Source organism: Podarcis muralis, chromosome 2 (genome assembly GCF_964188315.1).
Source record: "Podarcis muralis chromosome 2, rPodMur119.hap1.1, whole genome shotgun sequence".
In the NCBI taxonomy this organism is placed as follows: Eukaryota; Metazoa; Chordata; class Lepidosauria; order Squamata; family Lacertidae; genus Podarcis; species Podarcis muralis.
This window is the reverse complement of record NC_135656.1, coordinates 12,249,728-12,274,073: the sequence shown is the minus strand read 5'-3', so window position 1 is coordinate 12,274,073 and position 24,346 is coordinate 12,249,728. Positions and strand designations below refer to the sequence as shown.

Genomic DNA, 24,346 nt, shown 5'->3' with positions numbered 1-24,346 from the left:
GAGGGACAGTGGACCGGCCCCCTGCTGAAAAGTTTGGTGACCCCTGGTCTAAAGTACGCATGTCTTGCTTTTTAAAAATGGAAATTATCTTCCTGGTCAGGTTGAAGTAGGAGAGAGTTAGGAGCAGAGACTTTTGGGATCTATAAGGAAGGATTTATATGGTTTCTTGGCCTGCAGATTGCAAACTTAGAAGCGAAATTGTAAAACTTTTACAACCATGTACAACAGGAAGAAAGTTATCTAAATCTTTGTTTCGTTTCTGTTGTAATAAAATGAGCTTTTACTTTAAGAGAGAGAGAGCAAAATGAGGGAGCATACCGTCATGGGGAAAAGAAAGTACACCCTCTTTGAATTCTGTTGTATTATGTATCATCTGTTGTTATTATTATTGATTAACAACAACACATGACATATTAAACTGCGTCTTGCTTTATTTAACAAATATAAAGCCATAATGGAGAAGCCTTGTGTGGAAAATTAAGCACACATTGATGGCAGAAAGTGAGGAGGAATTAAAGAACCTTTTAATGAGGGTGAAAGAGGAGAGCGCAAAATATGGTTAGAAGCTCAACATCAAAAAAAGGAAGATCATGGCCACTGGTCCCATCACCTCCTGGCAAATAGAAGGGGAAGAAGTAGAGGCAGTGATAGATTTTACTTTCTTGGGCTCCATGATCACTGCAGATGGGTGACAGCAGCCACGAAATTAAAAGACGCCTGCTTCTTGGGAGAAAAGCAATGACAAACCTAGACAGCATCTTAAAAAGTAGAGACATCACCTTGCCAACAAAGGTCCGTATAGTTAAAGCTATGGTTTGCCCAGTAGTGATGTATGGAAGGAAGAGCTGGACCATAAAGAAGGCTGATCGCCAAAGAATTGATGCTTTTATGGTGCTGGAGGAGACTCTTGAGAGTCCCATGGACTGCAAGAAGATCAAACCTCTCCATTCTGAAGGAAATCAGCCCTGAGTGCTCACTGGAAGGACAGATCCTGAAGCTGAGGCTCCAATACTTTGGCCACCTCATGAGAAGAGAAGACTCCCTGGAGAAGACCCTGATGTTGGGAAAGATGGAGGGCACAAGGAGAAGGGGACAACAGAGGACGAGATGGTGGGACAGTGTTCTCGAAGCTACCAGCATGAGTTTGACCAAACTGCGGGAGGCAGTGGAAGACAGGAGTGCCTGGCGTGCTCTGGTCCAGAGGGTCACGAAGTAGGACATGACTATACGACTAAACAACAACAAAGCTACAGCAGCACAGGCGCAAAGATCGAGGGGCCTTGCGTGCATGCTGGCTTGCAATCCCCAAACCAGCCCCTCGCCCCCCAACCCACCCCCACCCCCAGGCAGCGCGTCATCTCCAGACAAGCGGGCAAAGCAGCCGTAGCCACGCCCCCTGCCCTCCCCTCCCCTGCCCGGGCTCGGCCGCTTCAGCGCCTGCATGCTTTTTTGGGAGGAGCAAGCGCACCAATCGGGAGAGGAGTTGCGACCTCTCAGCCAATGGGCGAACCCGGAGGCCGGCTCGGGTAGCCCAGGGCAGAAGCGCTGTGGCTCCTCGGTGACCGCGCAGAGGCATCGTGAAGAAAGAGCGTAGCCGGAGTTGCTGGCTGATTTCCACCCTCTCCCAATCGGTGCATCTGGGGGGGGGTGCAAAAAAAGGTAACGCCGAGCAATTTCCTGCATGCTCCAGGGTTCCCCACGCCGCCCATCTCAGCATCCTAATTCATCGCGGTCCCCCGCCCCCCTTAACCTTGCAGCTCCCAGTCGGAGATGCTCAGAGGTGTAGCAAACCCTCTGGCAGCACCCTATTCCTCTTCGTGCCCCCCCCCCCACCCCTTTCGTATTTCCAGTCCCCAGAGCCTTCCCAATCGGCTCCCGACACTCCCCTCTTATCTCCTGTAATCCCTCTGGAGGAGCCTAGCTCAGCGTCGGGGAGCGCCGACTGCCGGGCATGCAGATGGTCTCAGGTTAGACCCCCGGCTTCTCCAGGGCAGGGAATCCCCCCCCCCTCCTAAAGCAAAAAATACCCCGGAGAGCCGTTGCGGGTCAGAGTCGACAGTGGTGAGCTGGGTGGCTCAAGGGTGCAAGGCTTGTGCGTCTGTTGCAAGGCTGCAACCTATACGCACTTACATGGAAGTAAGTCCCATTGATCTGCAGACTTCTGAGGAGGCATGCCTTCAGCTGCACTGTAACTCCCCCTCCCCCTTTTCCATGCTCATTGTTGCTTAGGTGGGGGAGAAAGAAGCTCCACCACTCTATCTCCCTCCCTCCCAGAGACCTGCTTTTGGGGGGTCCCGTGAGAATCAAAATTAGTTCTGTCTCTGCAACCCTTGTTCCTTCTTCACAGTTGCTTCTGGTCCTAGCAACAGGGACGGTGGCCAGAAAACAGTGTATGTTAGTCCCTTTAATTCTAGAGAGCTGGCTTTTTTTTTTCTAGATCCCCGGATTACTAAGAGATCCCTTTTGAACACAGCTACTTGCCACACCTGTAGTGTGTAGCACAAGCTCCCTGAGTGAGCCTATCCACTGCCAATAGCTGCTTATTCCTTGCACTGGCCCTGTAAAACTATAAAATGGGGTTGAATGTGCTGCTTTGGGGCATCTGATCCTGGGCCCTGTGATATGCAAGGACAGGGTGTGTCTGGTTCCACTGACCCCTGGAAGCTATTGGGGAGCAACCTTTGCTATGTGCTCATTGGCTTTCCAGGGTGAATGCAAGGAACTTGGCTTAGTTATTTACCTTTCAACCCATAAAAGAACTTCTCTAAGGTCATGCATAAGAAGTTAAATGAAAACTATTTTAAGATTGGGGACGCGGGTGGCGCTGTGGGTTAAAGCCTCAGCACCTAGGACTTGCCGATCGAAAGGTCGGTGGTTCGAATCCCCGCGGCGGGGTGCGCTCCCGTTGCTCGGTCCCAGCGCCTGCCAACCTAGCAGTTCGAAAGCACCCCCGGGTGCAAGTAGATAAATAGGGACCGCTTACTAGCGGGAAGGTAAACGGCGTTCCGTGTGCTCCGCTGGCTCGCCAGATGCAGCTTGTCACGCTGGCCACGTGACCCAGAAGTGTCTGCGGACAGCGCTGGCCCCCGGCCTATAGAGTGAGATGGGCGCACAACCCTAGAGTCTGTCAAGACTGGCCCGTACGGGCAGGGGTACCTTTACCTTTACCTATTTTAAGATTATAATGGTGATGCAATGAAAGCATAAAGGAAGGTTTAATGCACAATGCAGCAAGTCCTTTTACACATTGGAAGAGCCAAGGCAACCTTGAGTTGGCCTTCCTAGCCCCAGTGTGGATGTGCTAGAATGCTGAATGGGCACCTGGATGGGTTTCACATTGGTTGTATACCAGTTTGCCACACACAATGTACGCAGCAGTCTACTGTGGAGCTGCTGTCCCAGGGCCTGCTTGTCTTCAGTGGTTGAGCCTCTGGGTTGCAAGCAGAAGGTCTCAGGTTCAACCTCTGGCATCTCCAGGTAGGACTAGGAATGTCTTCCACCTGAAATCCCAGGAGCACAGCAGCGGTGAAGGGTTAAAGCCCAACAAGCTCTATTTGCTTTCAAAATGTTATCCATGCAATTGCTGAGTGTGTAAATAGAGTCAGGCCTGGTCACTCCAATACTGGGAGACTTGTTGGAGCCAGTCTTTGTAGACTGGCCACTAACATGACCTGTGTTCTGTTGCCGGCAGGTTGACATGGGCTACATGTATGGTGATAAACTTGAAAGTCAATTCATTTTGTGCAGTGAATCTGTCCTGACGACTGACTGTACTGCTACCTCTTCTGGTTTTATGTTTTGTGATTTGAAAGCGGTTTCAAGCACGTGTGTGTGTGTGTGTGCATGCGTGTGCATGTGTATAGACCTCTGCTGGGTAAAGCTAAAGGGACCCCTGACCATTAGGTCCAGTCGTGGCCAACTCTGGGGTTGCGGCGCTCATCTCGCTTTACTGGCCGAGGGAGCCGTCGTACAGCTTCCGGGTCATGTGGCCAGCATGACTAAGCCGCTTCTGGCGAACCAGAGCAGCGCACAGAAACGCCGTTTACTTTCCCACCGGAGCAGTACCTATTTATGTACTTGCACTTTGATGTGCTTTCGAATTGCTGGGTTGGCAGGAGCAGGGACTGAGCAACAGGAGCTCACCCCGTTGCGGGATTCGAACCACTGACTTTCTGATCGGCAAGTCCTAGGCTCTGTGGTTTAACCCACAGCGCCACCCGCACCCCCTCAGCTGGGTTATCCTTTGTCAAATACCATGGAAATGGGAGTGGGCTGGTTAAGCAAAACTATTCTAGTCCATTCCTGGCCTGAGGTACTCATGAACCCACGTGAAGAGCTGGGCAGGACTTTGGGAGGCATCCACAAGTTCACCTTCCAAGAGTTGAGGTATCTTGCTGAGGTTTGTAGGTATGAATTTCTGCAAGAAAGAGAGCTGCCTCTGCAGTTCAGGCACCCACATGGGGCATGTTAGGTTGAAGGTCCTTGGACTAGGCTGGGAAGCCTGTGGCTCTTCAGATGTGGTGGGCCTCCAACTCCCATCAGTCTCATCCAACGTGCTTATTGGTTAGAGACAAAGGCAGTTGTAGTCCAGCAATATCTAGAAAGGGGCAGGTCCGGCTTGAAGTTTCCCATAGGCATCCGGGTGGCCACAGTGAAATCAGGATGCCAGAGACCCAGCAGGACTCTTCTTAGGTTCTTAAATAAAGTATGTTTAGAATTGCAGCCTTCATCTGGACTGACGGTCCTGCAGCCACGAACATGGAATCCAATTTTTGCTCTGTTCTTAAGCGTGGATGCATTGAAAGAATGGAGAAAAAGAAAATGATCTGTCCTTTTATCCCCCTGATGGCTATTCTATAAGGTGGTAGAGATATGAAAGAGTGATTAGTCTGCATAAAGTGTCCTTTTAGCATGCAGAAGAGGGGGCTCCTCTCCATCCTCTGTCGCTTGGGCCTGGCTTTCCGTTGGGCTGAGAGATGTCCCTTCTGTTGCTATGGAAACCTCTCCCGGTGATGTGTTTTGGCAAATCTCTGGCTCTCCGTAGAATTTCATTAGCTGGGGGCTGGGGAGAAGCAGTTTGGGGGTGTGGATAAAACCTAGATTGTTACTAAACATTCACACTCTCCTCCCTACCCCCAAGAAGAGGATGTTTGGGTCTGATCAGATGTTTCTCCCTTTCAGTTAGTGATGGTTTTGAGGAGAATCTATCTCATGTGTAAGACAAGGGTAAAATGTGTGTGTGAGAGTGAGTGAGTGAGAGAGAGAGAGAGAGAGAGAGAAGAGAGAGAGAGAGAGAAAGGTGTCAGATTATCTCCCCATTTCACTGCCATATAACTGATTGTGTTCCCACTAAATACATTACTGGGCTTTCTGCCAAAAACACTGTACTGACCATGGGGGGAAATGGCCACTTGGCTTGATTCTTGCGTTGTCCACCTAGCAACCAACCTATAGGTCACCTTGGACAGCAGGGGAGAATAAATTCAGGCCACATCTGCACCAGACATTTAAAGCACTATTAGGGTAAAAAGGTAAAGGACCCCTGGACGGTAGAATCCAGTCAAAGGCAACTACAGGGTTGTAACGCTCATCTCGCTTTTAAGGCCGAGGGAGCTGGCGTTTGTCCACAGACAGCTTTCTGGGTCATGTGGCCGGCATGACTAAACCGCTTCTGGCGCAATGGAGCACTGTGACGGAAACCAGAGCTCACAGAAACGCTGTTTACCTTCCCGCCGCAGTGGTACCTATTTATCTACTTGCACTGGCGTGCTTTTGAACTGCTAGGTTGGCAGAAGGCTGGGACAGAGCAATGGGAGCTCACCCCGTCACACTATTATACCACTTGAACAATCACTGCTTCCCCCAAAGCATTCTGGGAAGTGTAGTTCATTAAGGGTGCGGAGTGTCATGAAGAGGCCCTCGTTCCCCAGAGTTCCCTGGGGAAAGGGATTAAGCCACTCTGAGAATTGCAGCTCCAAGAGGCAGACTGGGGTCTTCTAACAACTCTTGTCAGCCTTAACAAACTACCGTTCCCAGGATTCTTTGGAGGAAGCCATAAAGCAATATAACAGTACTTTAAATGTCTGGTGGGGAAGAGGCTTCAGGTGCCAGAAAGATGAGCCTGAAGACCTGTGGCCCTGTCTGCAGACAGAGACAAATTATTTCATGAGGCGTTCTCCCCCAATAATAATAGTAGTAGTAGTAGTAGTAGTAGTAGTAGTAGTAGTAATAAATAAATAAATAAATAAGTAAGTAAGTAAGTAAGTAAGTAAGTAAGTAAAATAAATCCCTTGCTCATATTGGCTCAGTTTCCTTCTAACTAGGGCACATTTCCTATTTGATGCCATTGTAACGATTGTAAGGTGATTGCTATTATTATTATTTATTAAATTTGTATACCGCCCTATGCCTGCAGGTCTCGGGACGGTTCACAAGATAAAAATAGCAATATAAAAACATAAGTGATAAAAATGATTTTTTTTAATTGTTCGTATTATACTGGAACAATACTGCCCTGGAAACTGTTGGGTTTTAGGCCGAGATGTCAGGGCATGGCCATCGCCAGGATTTATTTTTTTGGAGGGGGCAGGCTTTATGTGGGGGGAGCAGAACCAAGTTATCTGCAACGCAATTGGTCAGTTAAGTATTTTTATTTATTTACTTGATTTGGGGGGGGGGGGCAGCTGCCACCCTGCCCTCCCAGCTACGCTCATGTGCCAGGGTATAAAATAAATTTGGGAGTCTGACCCATTTTTTCAGCCAGGGAAGCACAAAGGGAACATTTTCCCTCTGGTGTACTTGACTTCTGCCCAGCGCTTGTAACAAATCCCCCACCCCTTTCCTTGTTTCGTGTCCCCCCCTCCTGCATTCCATTTTTTAATAAGAGCAGGAGGAGTAAAAGAAGAATCTGTCACATTTTGTCTCTTGAGGCTGCTTTCCTGAGTTGTTCTTCTTGGCCACCCCTTGCAAGCCTGCTACAAGGGGCGTTAATTGGGTTGTTGTTTTTAATTTTGATTATATATTTTGTGGTTTTACATTGTGAACTCCCCTGAGACCTCTGGCTATAGGGCGGTATATAAAATCTAATAATAATAATAATAATAATAACAATAATAATAGTTACAGATAGGTAGCCGTGTTGGTCTGCCATAGTCAAAACAAACAAACAAACAAACAAACAAACAAACAAACAAAAAAATTCTGAAGAAGTGTGCATGCACACGAAAGCTCATACCAAGAACTAACTTAGTTGGTCTTTAAGGTGCTACTGGAAGGATTTTTTTTTTTGTTTGTTTTAACAATAATAATAATACTCCCTCAACTATACGTGGCACATAACAAACTAGGACAGCTGTGGTGGCTGATGGGAGTTGTAGTCCAAAATATCTGGGCCCAGCTGTGGTGGCTGATGGGAGTTGTAGTCCAAAATATCTGGGCCCAGCTGTGGTGGCTGATGGGAGTTGTAGTCCAAAATATCTGGAGGGCCCCCAGTTTGGCAAAACCCTCCCTGGAATTTAGCCTCCAGCCCTAATATTTATCCCCCAGCGTACAAGAGTTTTCCGTGGTGCCATCTGCCTTTTCTTGCCTCGAGGGCCGCCGCTTCTGCCAACTCTTTGGGCAATTAGTTCGTTAAGTCCTCTGGGGCCAAGGGATTAATTAGCAGTCACTTTGAACTGATTAATAATAGATGGAGCTGGGTTTGTAACCGCTGCCAGCAGCCAGCTACTAAGCAATTCATTAAGACAGCAACCCTTGGTGCAGTGCATCCTGCAGCCCTCCTGGAGTGGAGCGGGGAGCGTGGCCAAGCAAGTCAAAATAAAAGGGGGAAAGAACGAGGTGCGTGTCGCATAGTGGTTACATTAGAGTGTTGCACAGGGACCCGGGAGACCAGGGTTCGAATCCCCACTCAACCATGAAGCTCTCTGGATGACCCTGGGCATGTCACTGCGTCTCAACCTGACGTACCTCACAGGCTTGTTGTGGGGGTTAAATGAGGAGGGGGTAGAGAGCGAAGCACGTCTGCCACTTTGAGCTCCTTGGAGAACAAAGGTGGCTATCAATGCAGGAAATAAAAATAAATCAATAGATGTGCTCTGTTAGGAACGTAGATGCAGCCAAAGCAGTAGTCCATCTAGCTCAGTACAGTGGTACCTCGGGTTAAGTACTTAATTCGTTCCAGAGGTCCATTCTTAACCTGAAACTGTTCTTAACCTGAAGCACCACTTTAGCTAATGGGGCCTCCCGCTGCCGCCGCGCCACCGGAGCCTGATTTCTGTTCTTATCCTGAAGCAAAGTTCTTAACCTGAAGCACTGTATCTGGGTTAGCGGAGTGTGTAACCTGAAGTGTCTGTAACCTGAAGCGTATGTAACCTGAGGTACCACTGTACTGTTTACACTGAAGGGCAGCAGCCACAGCTCGAAATTAGACAGACACGTTTTGTGACTGATGTGGGTCCAGTTGCGACCATGTGGAGATCTCTGGATGCCAGGCTGGCGGCTGGGGAAAGCAAAATGTCACTTAGAGAAGGATCTGAAATATTTTCCTTGAAGCCTGGCTCAGTTATATTCTGGATTGCTTTTTTATTTTATTTTTTAGTTTTATTCGAGTTTGGGATTTTTACATACTTTATATTATCTCCTTCCAATTTTAACTTTCCTGTACAATTTTTTCCTTTCCCTCCCCCCCCCCCCATATCCATTGGAAGGGTTCAAATTATTATCCTCAGCCACAGGATAATAGTTTCCACCGAATGTCTTTTGTTCCAGTAGTTTTTATCCATTGAAGATAGGGGTTCCATCTGTTCCTTATCGTGGTGGATTTGACCTTCCATGTTGTTTCCTGTGACATGACAGCGACAATGTCCGATTGAATAAGTTCAAACAAATAACTATTCCATGCCTCTACTCTCCATTTTTCTCTATCTTTCCAACCTAAAGCTATTGTTGCCTTTCCTGCCAATATCATAGCTTTGAAGGTAAACTGGTCACCTTTCTCTATAGCCGTGTTTCCAAGTATACCCATTGTCATGAAATCAAAGTCTATTGAAAGCTTCACTTTAAAAAATTAATTAATTACCTTTAGGATTTTATTCCAGAATTCCTTTACCTCTGGGCATTCCCAATACATATGGGAAAACCATCACTTGGCTTGTTTACTGTGCCAACAATTAGAATTCAATCCTGCTACCATATTAGCTAGCTGGGCTGGAGTTCTGTACCATTTTAGAAAGAATTTTAATTCCAGCTCTCTAAATTTGCTTCCTTTAATCTCATCTATTCCTTTCATTATTCTGGATTGCTTTATGTGATGTTTTAATGTGCTGTAAACTTCCCTGAGGTTTTTTCTTTAAAATATAAAATGGTATAGGAATTATTATTTATTACTATTATTTGATTCCCAAGGAGGTGGAATAGAGCTAGACAGTCCATTGTGGCGACTGCAGTCCAGGTTTAAGGTGCCATTTGGCAATTAGATAATATATATGGATTTGTAACGCTGCCAGCAGCTCTCTCTAGGATTTTCAGATTACAGTCTCTCCCTGCCATACCTGAAGATACCAGGGATTAAACCTGGGACCCTCTGCACACCTGTTCTACAGCATTGCTAAAGCTAAGCTGATAACAACAACAACAACAACAACAACAACAACAACAACAACAACATATTTTATTTATATCCCGCCCTCCCCAGCCGAAGCCAGGCTCAGGGCGGCTAACAACACTAAAATAGTGCAACATTCTAAAAACATTATAAAAATTAATTAAAATCAAAATTGATGGCAACCATAAACTAAAGTTCTGTAAAGATTGCCAAAGGAGGGAGTCAGGCTGCGCCCTGACCAAAGGCCTGGTGGAACAGCTCTGTCTTGCAGGCACTGCGGAATGATGTCAAGTCCTGCAGGGCCCTTGTCTCTTGTGACAGAGCGTTCCACCAGGTTGGAGCCGCAGCCGAAAAAGCCCTGGCTCTAGTTGAAGCCAGCCTTACCTCTCGGTGGCCTGGGACCTTCAAGATGTTTTTATTTGAAGACCGTAAGTTCCTCTGTGGGGCATACCAGGAGAGGCGGTCCCGTAGGTACGAGGCTCCTAGGCTGTATAGGGCTTTAAAGGTTAAAACCAGCACTTTGAACCTGATCCTGTACTCCACCAGGAGCCAGTGCAGCTGGTATAGCACCGGATGAATGTGATCTCGCAGCGAGGGCCCCGTAAGGAGTCTCGCCGCGGCATTCTGCACCCGCTGGAGTTTCTGGGTCAGTCTCAAGGGCAGCCCCACGTAGAGCGAGTTACAATAATCCAGTCTGGAGGTGACCATCGCGTGGATCACAGTGGCTAGGTCAGGGCGAGAGAGGTAAGGAGCCAACTACTTAGCTTGGTGGAAATGAAAAAATGCCGCCTTTGTTATAGCTGCAATCTGCGCCTCCATGGAAAGGGAGGGGTCGAAGATTACACCCAGACTCTTAACGGACGGTGCTGGCACTAATTGCACCCCCGCAAGAGATAGGAGTTGCCCCCTCAGTCCCATATCGTCCCGTCCCAGCCAGAGGACCTCTGTCTTCGAAGGATATAACTTCAACCGGCTCCCACGTAACCATCCAGCCACAGCTTCCAGTGTGTCTGGGGCCGAGTCAGGATGGCCATCCATCAACAGATAGAGCTGGGTGTCATCAGCATACTGATGGCAGCCCAGCCCAAAACTCCGGACAAGCTGGGCGAGGGGGCACATAAAGATGTTAAAAAGCATCGGGGAGAGTATCGCACCCTGGGGCACTCCACACACCAAGGAGTGGCGCGATGACAATTCCCCCCCAAGCGCCACCCTCTGTCCCCGACCAGAGAGAAACGAGCGCAGCCATGGAAGGACTGTGCCCTGGATCCCCACGTCGGCAAGGCGGTGGTCCAGGAGTTCGTGATCGACCATGTCGAAGGCTGCTGACAGGTCTAAAAGAATCAGCAGCCCCGACCCGCCTCGATCCAGCTGCCTGCGGATCTGTTAGGGCGACCAGAGCCGTCTCGGCCCCATGACAAGCGCGGAAGCCGGACTGGAATGGATCCAGAGCTGATGTTTCATCCAGAAACCTACCAAGCTGTTCAGCAACCGCTCTCTCAATCACCTTACCCAGGAATGGAAGATTCGAAACCGGGCGGTAATTGGATAGATCTAAGGGATCTAATGATGTTTTCTTTAAGAGCGGGCGCACCACTGCCTCCTTCAGTTCCCCTGGGAATGTCCTGGTGTCAAGGGACAAATTGATGATATCCCCCAGGGGGGCCCGCACCTCGTCTGGACACGCTCTAATCAGCCAAGACGGGCACGGGTCGAGAGGACAAGTGGTGGTGTGATGGCCTGGGATTCCGAGTCTGAGAGCGATCCGGAGGAATCCCAGCCGGCACAGGAGTCCCCGCCTCCAGGGCCGGCTGAACTGGGGCAAGGCCTAGATGCTGAGGAACCTCAAGAGCAGGCACCAGGTGAAACCATTCTGGCCCCAGAGGTGCTGGAAGACTCAGTGGCTACAGGTGAGCCTTCCCCGGGGCCCAGTAACCCTTCGGCCTCTCCTGATCTGCAGAGGCTTAGGGCAGAGAGGCGAAGGGAACTGGTGTCTCCCAGGAGGAGTGCTCGCCTTAAGGCCAAGAGAGGCGGGGCTTCTGGGGGCCGGGACCGCCCCCGGCCTTAGAAGAAGATAAAGGTCAGGCAGCCCGGTCCCAGGTTGCGGGAGCAACGTCGTTGTGGAGTACCTGCTTACCCAGTCCTTGATCTGCACTCCCAGTGTGCCTGTTTCCTCGCCCGGCTTCCTGTTCCTGACTATCCGGTGTTCCTGTTCCTCGCCTGGATTCCTGCTTCTGCCCTACCAGTGTTCCTGTTCCTCGCCTGGACTCCTGCTTCTGCCCTACCAGTGTTCCTGTTCCTCGCCTGGCTTCCTGCTTCTGCCCTACCAGCGTTCCTGTTACCCCGCCCGGCTCCCTGTCTCGGACCTCGCGTCTCATCTAGTGATCGTCTACCCTGCTAGAGACTCTGGACTGATCTTGGGCTACGGTAATAGTACCTTATCCCCCCTGGGACCAGCACAGGTGGGCTTTCCAGCTCAGAGGAGTCTGTCCACATCGGCTGGGGATATCCGGTCAAAGTGGTCCAATACTGGACCCGAGGACAGTCGAGGGGCCTCCAGTTCCTTTATTGTATCCAAATTGGCAGGGAGGTCATGACAAATGTGGACCTGAACTTTCCTTTAGATAGGGAGGCCTCTGAGAGCACCATGTAACAGCAAAATCCAATAAATAGTTTTCAGCCAACGTGGTTTCTATGAGGATCTGGTCTGCTAGACTAGAATTTATCTATTAACTCCTTGGCTGTCACTAGGAGCAGAGTGGCCATATTTCTAGGCAAGGCCCCTCACTCTTATTCTTCTGTCTTCCCTATCCTCCGCTACAGGCCACATGAAGCACTCTGCTCTTCCCGTCCTCCACTCCTGACACCGGCCACAGGTGGCTATGGGGTTCCTTGGCTCCAAGAGCTCCTTGTTGGCGTTCCACCTGGGCCTCATTGCTGGCTTTGTCAGCACCTTCTACCTCATGGGCAACCTGACATGGGAAGGGCCCCCACGACTTGGCACCCAGCTGCCACGTGGCTACAAGGACCCGGAGTGGATTGTCGATAGATCAGCTCTCTTCAGCGTGGCACACCCGCACCTGGAAGGTAAGGGCTGGAGGGGTTGTTGTTGTTGTTTTGTAGTTTAGTTGTGTCCAACTCTTCGTGACCCCACAGACCAGAGCACGCCAGGCACTCCTGTCTTCCACTGCCTCCCGCAGTTTGGTCAAACTCATGCTGGTACCTTCGAGAACACCGTCCAACCATCTCGTCCTCTGTCATCCCCTTCTCCTTGTGCCCTCCATCTTTCCCAACATCAGGGTCTTTTCCAGGGAGTCTTCTCTTCTCATGAGGTGGCCAAAGTTTCACGATCTGTCCTTCCAGTGAGCACTCAGCGCTGATTTCCTTCAGAATGGAGAGGTTTGATCTTCTTGCAGTCCATGGGACTCTCAAGAGTCTCCTCCAGCACCGTAATTCAAAAGCATCAATTCTTCGGCGATCAGCCTTCTTTATGGTCCAGCTCTCACTACCATACATCACTACTGGGAAAACCATAGCTTTAACTATACGGACCTTTGTTGGCAAGGTGATGTCTCTGCTGGAGGGGAGAGGGAGGCAAGCGTTATAAGAAAAATACTGCTCCCTTTCCCTTATGAGCCCGTATAGAGTCCTTAAGTAGGTTCTCTATTGTTAGGAGAAAATAACAGAAGCCAACCAGAGAATATTGAGAAGCAAAGCAGCTATTAAGCATGATCTTTATTAAACTGTTGCAACAGGGTCCCGCACTCCTCCACGCAGGGAGGGAGGAGAGGAACCCAGAACATTGGTGTGCAAGTTCTTATACAGACTTTTGAAATTGCCTCCCCTGTAGCTCAAGACCACCCCCCAAAACATCATACATACATCACAGAAAGAGGTGGTCCTCAGCAGAAATTTGAGTGTGTTGCTTCTCTCCTGTCTGCCAGGATACATGATACTGCCTTATCTGATTGCCTTTTCTGGGTAGCCTGGCCATTTCTTTGAGATGGTAAATACTTAGTTCCGTAAAGGTAAAGGGACCTCTGACCGTTAAGTTCAGTCGCGGACCGACTCTGGGGTTGCGGTGCTCATCTCACTTTACTGGCTGAGGGAGCCGGTGTTTGTCCGCAGACAGCTTCTGGGTCATGTGGCCAGCATGACTAAGCTGCTTCTGGCGAAACCAGAGCACGCAAACGCCGTTTACCTTCCCACCGGAGCGGTACCTATTTATCTACTTGCACTTTGATGTGCTTTCAAACTGCTAGGTTGGCAGGAGCTGGGACCGAGCAATGAGAGCTCACCCCGTCGCAGGGATTCAAACCGCCAACCTTCTGATCAACAAGCCCTAGGCTTTGTGGTTTAGACCACCTTTAGTTCCTGAAACTCTTACACATATTGATAGTGTTCTCAGCTTAACAGATACTTCCAGACTGTATTTACAGGGAGGTGTAAGCCCCTACAGTCCAAAGACAATTGGAAAGCTTTTCCCATTTCCTTCCTCCTTGTAGAGAAATATTTGAGGTAAATTTGGGAGAGTCAAACAAAATGGCTTCAGGATTGTTCTCCTGTACTATTTCAGACACGTGGTTCATATACTTACGTATGTGTTTGCCTTGTACATTTATGAACGTTTATATATAAGACCTTAGAATTCCTTTAACAAAAGGGTGGGAGGAATCTCTGTTGGACTACCACTCCATTGGTCTCCAGTCATTGGCCACGTTGAGTGGGGTTGATGGGAGCTGGGAATGCAACAACATCAGGAAGGATGCAGGTTCCTTAGTGGTGCAACAGAGAAATCTAAATAGGGGCCTTTTGGTAGGAGCACTGCTTTTTTTCCTAAAAAAATGTTTAGGGGTGCTCTCATTTTGACTTAAGAAAATCACCATTTTATAGTTCAAATTGGGAAAAATAAATACAGTAAATGGACAAAAGTACAAAGATTCACAAAATGTTTAGGGGGTATGTTTAAGGCTATGTGTACCCCTGTGTAGCCCCCAGAAAAAAACACTGGTTAGAAGTATATCTTCCACTCTATTTGGGGCTACCTTTGAAGGTGACTCAGAAACTACAACTACTGGTAATTCAGAATGCGGCTGCCAGAATGATGCCTGGGAGTAGCCGCCGGGACAATATAACACTGGTCCTAAAAGATCTACATTGGCTCCCAGTATGTTTCTGAACACAATTCAGAGTGTTGGTGCTGACCTTTAAAGCCCTACACGGGTTCAGCCCTGTATACCTGAAGGACTGTCTCCACTCCCAACGTTCAGCCTGGGCACTGAGGGCCTCCTACCCATGATCACTGAGATAAAGTGTCCCCTCCCCACTCCCCCGTGGAACCTGCCCCAGCCATTCTGTTGGCTGGGGCTCACTCCCAGGGAGCCCTGATCTTCTCTCCTTCAGAACAGAATGCAAACTATACAATAAACCAATAAAACAGAAACTAATATTTTTTTTTTTACAATTTTACTAAAATTAAACTAATCCCCAGCCCCAACAGAGCAAAAAACAAACAAACAAAAAACCAAAATTTAAAAAGCCACAGATTAAAAACTATTTTAAAACATTTAAAAGCATTTTCAACATTTGCCCCAACCCCAGAGTTTGTTCCAGTGAGTCTGGGCTCTTCAGGACTCACAGCAGGGCAATGTCCCTCTGGTCTCCCAGGAGTCTAAAGCAGAGCAGGGCGAGTCTGGGCCCCGCTCCCTAGGCCAGGTGGAAAAAGGCCTTGCAAGGAGCAGCCAAACAGACAGATAAACAGGGAAAGGTTCCTCTATTGTCTCCACTTTCAATTAACGATTTTGTGTTGGTATATGAAGCCCTGATGTTTTGTGAGTGGGAAGTCTATAAATACTTTAATAAATAAACAAAGTGCGTGGTACAAGCCCTATAACCGGAAGCGTCTATTGTGGAATATGCTAACTCTGTGGCCTCCTCTTTCTCAGGTGAGGAGAGCAGTGTGGCTGACGAGCTGTATGACAAGGTGCGGATCCTGTGCTGGGTGATGACAGGCCCCAGTAACTTGGAGACGAAGGCTCGCCACGTCAAGGCCACCTGGTCACGCCACTGCAACGTGGTCCTCTTCATGAGCTCCGTGCAGGACGACAACTTCCCCACTGTCGGGCTGGGGACCAAGGAAGGCCGGGACCAGCTCTACTGGAAAACCATCCGGGCTTTCCAGTACGTGCATCAGCACCACTTGGAGCAGGCAGACTGGTTCCTCAAGGCCGACGACGACACCTTTGTGGTGGTGGACAACCTCCGGTGGCTGCTCTCCAACTACACCGCCGACAGGCCCATCTACTTTGGCAAGCGCTTCCGGCCCTTCGCCAAGCAAGGCTACATGAGTGGGGGAGCCGGCTACGTCCTCAGCAAAGAGGCCCTGCGGCGCTTTGTGGCTGGCTTTGAATCCAAGGTGTGCAGCCACACGACCTCGGTGGAGGACCTTGCCCTGGGCCAGTGCATGGAGAAGATGGGCGTGGAGGCTGGGGACTCGCGGGACACAGAGGGGAGAGAGACCTTCCATCCTTTCGTGCCGGAATCTCACCTGACAGAGAAGTTCTCAAAAAGCTTCTGGTACTGGAACTACTGCTATTACCCCATTGTGGAGGTAGGTGGCCGTATCCTGTTTTGGGAAGGGGCAGGGAAGGTGGAGTGGCTCTCCGGGGTTTCGGAAAGGAGAGATGCTGGGGTTGAACCTGGGGCCAATCCCTGTGCTCTGGGGCAGCGTATCAGGAAGGAAATCATCTTTCACAGCCCTGTCTCACAGTGCTGAACTATCAGGAGCTGGAGTCAAGGAGTAGGTCAGCAGTCAGAGAAAAACACAGTGCTGTGCTGTCTAGGACTGATGAGAGTTGAACTTAGACCTCCAAACAGGCAGCAGTGTGCATGGATGAGAGTTTATGTACCTGAAAACAGCCTGAGCTCCTATTCATGTTAGCACTGAGTTAAGTCCCGTCCTAATTCAATGGGTTTTACCCCCAGGTAAGTGTGTGTATAGGGACGCGGGTGGCGCTGTGGGTTAAACCACAGAGCCTAGGACTTGCCAATCAGAAGGTCGGCGGTTCGAATTCCCGCGACGGGGTGAGCTCCCGTTGCTTGGTCCCTGCTGCTGCCAACCTAGCAGTTCGAAAGCACATCAAAGTGCAAGTAGATAAATAGGTACCACTCCAGCGGGAAGGTAAACGGCGTTTCCGTGTGCTGCTCTGGTTCACCAGAAGCGGCTTAGTCATGCTGGCCACATGATCCGGAAGCTGTACGCCGGCTCCCTCGGCCAGTAAAGCGAGATGAGCGCCACAACCCCAGAGTCGGCCACGACTGGACCTAATGGTCAAGGGTCCCTTTACCTTTTTAAGTGTGTGTATGGCAATAGGCCAAAGTGAGCTATAATCAAGGCCCAGCCTGCTCCTTCACGCATTGCAGCTGTCAGAACTGATAACGTTTTAATAGGGCAATATTTGCTGCTCTCACCTACTCCTGGTATTTATTTAACCAGAACAACAAACATCCTCTTTGCTACATCAGTGCAGGACTTGCATTCAATCCTGGTGCCTGTTGTCGTTGGTGGGGCATGGTAGTTCCTGGCAGGCAGCTGGCCTTACGTTTCCCGAATCAGAAGTCTCCTCTGATAAATCCTGTGCATGCCATAGCTAGGAGAAGCACCTTCAACAGTAGGGACAGGGGTGAGACTTTGCTCTTTGGTTAGGGAGAGTGTCTTTGCCTTTCACTGGTGAAAGATTCTGGAGGTATGATCCCAGATTCATGTGGTTTTCTAACAGAGGCAAGAGGTCTGTGTGCTCCAGCCATTCCCAAAGCGTTTCCCTCCAGCTGTCAGTGATGTGTGGATTTTACCCAGTGAGTGATGCTCAAACCTGGTTTCATTCCTTTCCTAAGGCGTGTTTTTCCACCCTGAGCTTTCAGCAGTTGGAAGTTTCTCTGTGACGGCAGCAATTTGTGGCACCCCTGTGGATAAGGTGATAGAGTTAATAGCATTAGGCACTTTGCCCTGCTTTATGCAGGCGGATGTAGCAAGGGAAGGAGCAAAGAGGGTCTCCCCATCCCACCTTTGGTTTTCCTTTTTTTTTTTAAATCTGAGTGGCATATATGAGGGGAGGCTCACAGGTACTTAGTCAGAAAAGGGGAATGTTTGGAATACGGAAGGTAAAGTTGCCCGAAATATGAGTGGCCTGAGAACTGAGAAGACCGAGGGGATTAAGTAATTAGGTTAACTTGTGTTTAGCTGTGAGATGCATGAAAGAGAGCCAACAGGATTGCTCTGCTTCAGGGAGACCTTTTTTTGCCTAGTGTGAATCTGGGCTGTTTGTTCTCTGGAAACTTCATTTATACTGGAAACCAGCACTGCTTCTTCACCAGTGGTGCTGGGGTAGGCAGGTTGCCCTCAGAGATGCTACCCTAGGGCTTCTGCTACCTGAGGTAGCTACCTCAGCCCACCTCATGGCAGACAGGCCCCAATACCAGGGATAAGGAACTGGATCTGACGAGTGGGCGGGGTCCTTACCTCCATGGCCCACTGTGGGCCAAGTTTTACAGTGGGTGTGGCCACTCACCTGCCAGTCACCTGACATCATTCTGTTTTTCTAGCCCAGGCTTCCTCAACCTCGGCCCTCCAGATGTTTGAAACTACAATTCCCATCATCCTTGACCACTGGTCCTGCTAGCTAGGGATCATGGGAGTTGTAGGCCAAAAACATCTGGAGAGCTGAGGTTGAGGAAGCCTGTTCTAGCCTGTCTTTCACAATCTTCCATTTTTTATAGCCCAAATGGAAGGGGCGTGAAGTGGTTGCTCTGCTGAAACTAAGCAGACCTAGGACTGGCCAATAGCTGAATGGGAGAACACGTGGAACCTTGAGCTCCATCATGGAAGAAAGTTGGAAGGACATAAATGCAACCCAGATATTGGTGGACTACAACTCCTGTGGCGTTTGCCTCCTAGGATGGGTCATAAGGAAAGGGTTAAAATAGGTGTGATGTGATTGGCCAGTGAGAATGCAAGGGGGAATAAAAGTTAGAGTGGGAGGTTTTGAAAGTCAGTTGAGGGTTGAGGTTTGGGAGTTGAAGAAGGAAGAGGGAGGTTTAGGTGTGGGTTGGTAGAGTTGTATTGTGAGAGAGTGAGAGGAATTGTTAGGTGGAGTTAGATAGATAGTTGGAATAATCAGTTTGGAGTTGTTAGGAACTAAGAATAAGAAACTGACAAGAGAAAAATTAACTGAAACCATAAGCTTGTTCCTGCATTTAAAAATAAACTTGCTTATTTGTTTATGTTAACAACCGACTGGACTCCGTGTGTCCCTGTGAGATACGGGGTGGTGGCAGCGGAAAAAGCAATCGCAGTGGCGGCACAGGGTCAATAGACCGTCAAACGTCCGGGGGCCCTGTGTGTGATCGCCACAACTCCCATCATCCCCAGACAGCATGGTCAGTGGTCAGGGAAGATGAGAGTTGCAGTCTAACAGCATCTGGAGGGCCACAGCTTCCCCAATCCTGATTTAATAAATGAATTAATTTTTTAAAATTCCCGAGTCCATTGCCAAACACACCCAGATTCTTTGGAGAGTTGCTGTCCAGTGCAGAATACCTTCTGCAAAATAAGCAAGTACCGTATTTTTCGCTCTATAGGACGCACTTTTCCCCCTCCAAAAATTGAGGGGAAATGTGTGTGCGTCCTATGGAGTGAATGCAGGCTCCTTGGCTTCAGCGATAGCAACGCTAAGCCTCCGAAGGGCAGAGGGAGCACTCCCTCCGTGCTCCAAAGGCTTCGCATTGCTTTCGCTGAAGCCTGGAGAGCGAGAGGTGTCGGTGCGCACCAACCCCTCTCACTCTCCAGGCTTCAGGGATAGCCGTGCACAGCCCCTCCAGCAGGGAGAGGCTGCACATGGCTATGGCTTCTTTAGCCCTGCGCAGCCTCTCTTGGGAAGGAGAGGTTGCGCGGGGCTAAAAAGGAAGCCAAAACAGCCAGCGGGATCCATCCTGCTGGCTGCCTTGGCTTGTGCCATAGCCGCGCGCAACCCCTCCGGCAGGGAGAGGTTGCGCGCAGCCTGTACGCTGCTCTTAGGGGCTGGGGGGAAATAAGATTTCCCCCCCCTTGATTTCCCCCCCTAAAAACTAGGTGCACCCTATGGTCCGGTGTGCCCTATGGAGCGAAAAATGCGGTATGTACTTATTTATTTGAATAATTAGTTCAGCTTGCTAAATGTTGTAGAATCACAATTTTTACTTCTTTCTTAATGATGCAGAGTGCAAACCCAGCCCTATTCTCATTGGATCGCCGGGGGTCGTGGATGATGGACTCAAATTCCCATTACCCCTGACGGTTGACCATATTGGCTAAGGGTGATGGGAGCTGGAGCCCCACAGAATCTAGAGGGCCTCAGCTTCTCCATTCCTGACTTAGAGAATGCCTGGCATTTCTGATAAGCATGCATTTCTGCATGTGGGGTTCTTATAAAGGAATGATTGGCACTGAGCTTTGCGTTGCCTGACCCTTTTAGGAGGCCATTTACCAGTTCCACCCACCTCCCAACCTCATGTTTCCTGAAGCTTCTTATGCCCCTTTTCCTTAATCCAACTAAGGCTATTGCTTTAGTCTGTAATGGGATGAAGGTTTCCTGCGACATACATAGATGGTAGGAGTGGACAGCAAAACAAAGGGCTATGTCTGCTGAGATGGATGTAAGGGAAAGAGGAAGGAGCAGGCCATTGGAACACTAGACCTGTCTCAGCAGAAGGACTCTTGTCACCCCATGTCCTCGACCACACCTGACCTGCAAACCAGCCTGTGTGCTCTACCAACACGTGGGATGAACTTGGAGTCCTGATTCAGCACAGGGGGATTAGCCCTTTACCCATTGTGTAATCGGTCCTCAGATAACAAAACTGCAGCTTAGAATCAAGGATGCATAGTTTGATCACAAAACCGGATTCTTGATCAACGTGCAGGTTGTTCCAGAGTTATTGCAGGAAGGATGAACTGGGCAAGCAGCAATCAGATTGGCAGCTTTGTTACATCTGTGGCTGTGTCACAAACCAATATTGTAGGCTGCCCTGATGGATAGGTAAGCAGGCAGGGTCCTCCATTGCACCACAAGTTTTCTGGTGAGAGCATCCTCAGATTTGTCTGTGGCTTCTGCCGTTCTCTGTGGTTGTCACTTCTGCTTCTTGTGGCATATGGGAAAAAAGGGATGTGGGTGGCGCTGTGGTCTAAACCACTGAGCCTCTTGGACTTGGTGATCAGAAGGTCGGCGGTTTGAATCCCCACAATGGGTGAGCTCACGTTGTCTGCCCCAGCTTCTACCAACCTAGCAGTTCGAAAGCACGCCAGTGCAAGTAGATAAATAGGTACCGCTGTGGCTGGAAGGTGAATGGCATTTTTGTGTGCTCTGGCTTCCGTTCTGTTGTGCGAGAAGTGGTTTAGTCCTGCTGGCCACATGACCTGGAAAGCTGCCTGTGGACAAATGCCGGCTACCTCAGCCTGAAAGCGAGATGAGCGCCACAACCCTATAGTTGCCTTTGACTGGACTTAACCATCCAGGGGTCCTTTAAAGGTAAAGGGACCCCTGACCATTAGGTCCAGTCGTGACCGACTCTGGGGTTGCGGCGCTCATCTCGCTTTATTAGCCAGCGTACAGCTTCCGGGTCATGTGGCCAGCATGACTAAGCCTCTTCTGGCGAAGCAGAACAGCGCATGAAAACGCCGTTTACCTTCCCGCTGGAGCGGTACCTATTTATCTACTTGCACTTTGACGTGCTTTCGAACTGCTAGGTTGGCAGGAGCAGGGACCGAGCAACGGGAGCTCACCCCGTCATGGGGATTCGAACCACCAACCTTCTGATCGGCAAGCCCTAGGCTCTGTGGTTTAACCCACAGTGCCACCCGTGTCCCTTTTCCAGGGGTCCTTTACCTTTGCCTTTATGGAAAAAGGACAGCTGTTCAGCTAGCGAAGCAACAGTGAAGGGGATGGCTTTCCTCGCATGCTGCGTGGTCCACAGTTAACCCTGGTTTCCCTTTGCTCCTCCTAGGGTCCCCAGTGCTGCTCCGACTTGGCCGTCTCCTTTCACTACGTGAGTTCAGAGTTGATGTACACCTTGGAATACCTGTGCTACCACCTTCGCGCTTACGGCTACAGGTATCGCTACCACCCGCCTTTGCCTGAAAATGCTGCTCATCTCCAGCCCCGCCCTCGGGGGGAAGCCCCAGAGAGGACCAATAGTACTACACTGCAGACCGAGAAGAAGGTGTAGGGGCGGATCCCTGGCATGTGACCCTTGAGCAGAGCGGCCCGGCCCAGCCATCCTTGGACAAGACCAGTGCCCCTGTTATGGGGCCATCTACACAGGAAAAAGCAACAAGAGTTGAGCAGGAGACAAGCCGAGAGATTTCTTTTAATCCCTAAAGGTGTGTGTGCACGCACACTTGCCACACAAGGGGTCTTGCACATGGCAGAGGAGCCATTCTTATTTGTGTGCTGAGAAGCAAATGTATGGCCTACTATGGCCTATCCTATGCTTGCTCGTTTTCCTACTGCAAACTGGAGAGGCCCAAGCCTTCCATGCGCTGTGAAGCGGTTTCATGCTTAGTAAGTGCTCTTGATGCACTGGGGTGGGGAGACTGGTCCCTGGGTGGTGGGGAAGAAGAGGGGATAGAGGGGCTCTTATGGGTCCCGGAAGGGAGAGCCAAACTCACAAGGGTGTGTGTGTGTGTGTGGCTGCTGCCACCACAAGAATGAGGCACAACTGCATGGCCATAGACTGAGCAAGGAGAGCTCCACAGAGTGGGGCTTGGGTTTTACCACTGGAGAAAGAATAGTAAGGGTCCTGGCTGGTCAGTGGTTGGTGCCATTGTGGTAAGAGGGACCCAGCACTACAAGAGGGGGACGCACGGTCCGTTTGCACCCTTGCAAGCTGTGTTCGGGGCCTCGCAGTTGATATTATAGGATGAAGTGCTTGTATCTCCTGTGCCTGCAATTTCCCCCCATTATTAGGTTTCTTGATACCAGAGCCTAATAATTAAGCCATCTGCCTTTAAGGTCAACACGTTCCAAGTCGGGGTTCTTCACTCTTGGGTCCCCAGATGTTGTTGGACCACGAGTCCCATCAGTCCCAGCCAACATAGCCTTGTTGTTTAAGGGAAAGAGAAGGAGAGAATAGGAAGAACAGAGAGCTGGCAGGTAAGCAATTAAAAAAGGTAGGAGAATGTTTTTTTTTTTTAAGTGGCAATTTGTGGCTTAAGGCAGGTCCCAAATCCGGAAAGGCTAAAGACCTGGGAGCCTGCAGTTGTTTCTCAACTGCACATTCCATCATCCTCGACCATTGGCCGTGCTGGCTGGGGCAGATGGGAGTTGTAGTTCCGCAGCATCTGGAAGGCAACAGCTTCACCACTCCTTGTATGAGACACCCTAACTGTGCATGGTCCTCAACATTCACACGAATAAAGATGCTGCTGTATTATGGCCATCTCGCAGTCAAAAAGTGATGTTTTGTGCCAGAACCAATAGGTTTGGGGCAGGGCTTGCCCGCCCATGAGTTGGACTGAGGCAGTTGTATCAGGTGGAAAAATCATGGCAGGACTGCCCCCTGCTGGCACTGCTGGAGAAGCAAGGAGAACGCTGCAGCTTCTGGCGAGATATTGTAGAGCTCACAAGATATCACTGCAGCTTCTCCTGGGGGGGGGGGGGCGGAGATGCACCTGGCCCCTTCCACTCACTGGAGGAGCAAGGAGAAGTGGCCTCAGCTTCTGAGTTCTGGTGAGATCTCATGGACTTCTCACGAGATCTTGCCAGAAGCTGCAGCCGCGCAACCTCAGTAAACAAGACTTCGGTGGAGGGATATCGGCCGTGAGGTGGGTGGCACCTTCCCATTTTGCCTCTGTGTGGGTTGGTGGGTGAAACAGGACAGGACAGCCCTGGTTTGCAGGCAGAAGAACAAGCAAAAGTCAGGCAGTGTGAGAAAGCCTGAAAGCGTTATTGCTCCTTGCTGTGTCACTAGATTTGAGCGTTCTTGTGTTTTTTGCCTGGTGGGTTAGTCTCTTAATCATTTGATGGTCCCAAGTGCCCCCTGGTGGCTATTACATCCCATTTTATGGTTACGGTAAGACTTTTTACCGAACCAATCTACCGTATTTTTCGCTCTATAAGATGCACCAGACCACAAGACGCACCTAGTTTTTGGAGGAGGAAAACAAGGGGGAAAAAATCTGAATCTCAGAAGCCAGAACAGCAAGAGGGATCGCTGCGCAGTGAAAGCAGCAATCCCTCTTGCTGTTCTGGCTTCTGGGATAGCTGCTCAGCCTGCATTCGCTCCATAAGACGCACACACATTTCCCCTTACTTTTTAGGAGGGAAAAAGTGAGTCTTATAGAGCAAAAAATACGGTAATTTGTTGAAGATGCAGGCAGACCTTTGAATTGTTCAGAGCTCTTTGCCAGATGGAATGGAAAGGCAGATGCATTTTCAGCTTATAAGGAGAGAAAAGATAGGCCCAATTTAATAACCGAAAGTACAGCCTTTGTTTTGATCAAGAGTTAAAGCCGAAGCACTTGTGCAGTTCACAACGATCTGCCTCCATAAAACAGCATAGATGGGTGAAAGAAATAGCTAAGCATCCTTTTTGTGGTCTGTTGCAAAAGCTTGGAGTAGAGGTAGCCCTGCAGATGTTGTTTGCCTTTATCTCAGATCATCCCCAGCCAGCATGGCCAGTGGTCAAGGATAATGGGACTTCCAGCATCTGGAA

The 24,346-nt window shown here is 49.6% G+C and overlaps 1 protein-coding gene across 1 annotated transcript; it reads left to right on the top strand.

The window, feature by feature from the left end:
• Positions 1-1,510: 1,510 nt before the first annotated feature.
• On the top strand, positions 1,511-23,799 carry LOC114586421 (glycoprotein-N-acetylgalactosamine 3-beta-galactosyltransferase 1-A-like). Its single transcript, XM_028709856.2, has 4 exons — positions 1,511-1,659; positions 12,425-12,688; positions 15,547-16,211; positions 21,638-23,799. Exons 2-4 carry the CDS (start codon positions 12,484-12,486, stop codon positions 21,857-21,859), a joined length of 1,092 nt encoding a protein of 363 aa, XP_028565689.2. The 5' UTR covers positions 1,511-1,659; positions 12,425-12,483; the 3' UTR covers positions 21,860-23,799.
• Positions 23,800-24,346: the final 547 nt, after the last annotated feature.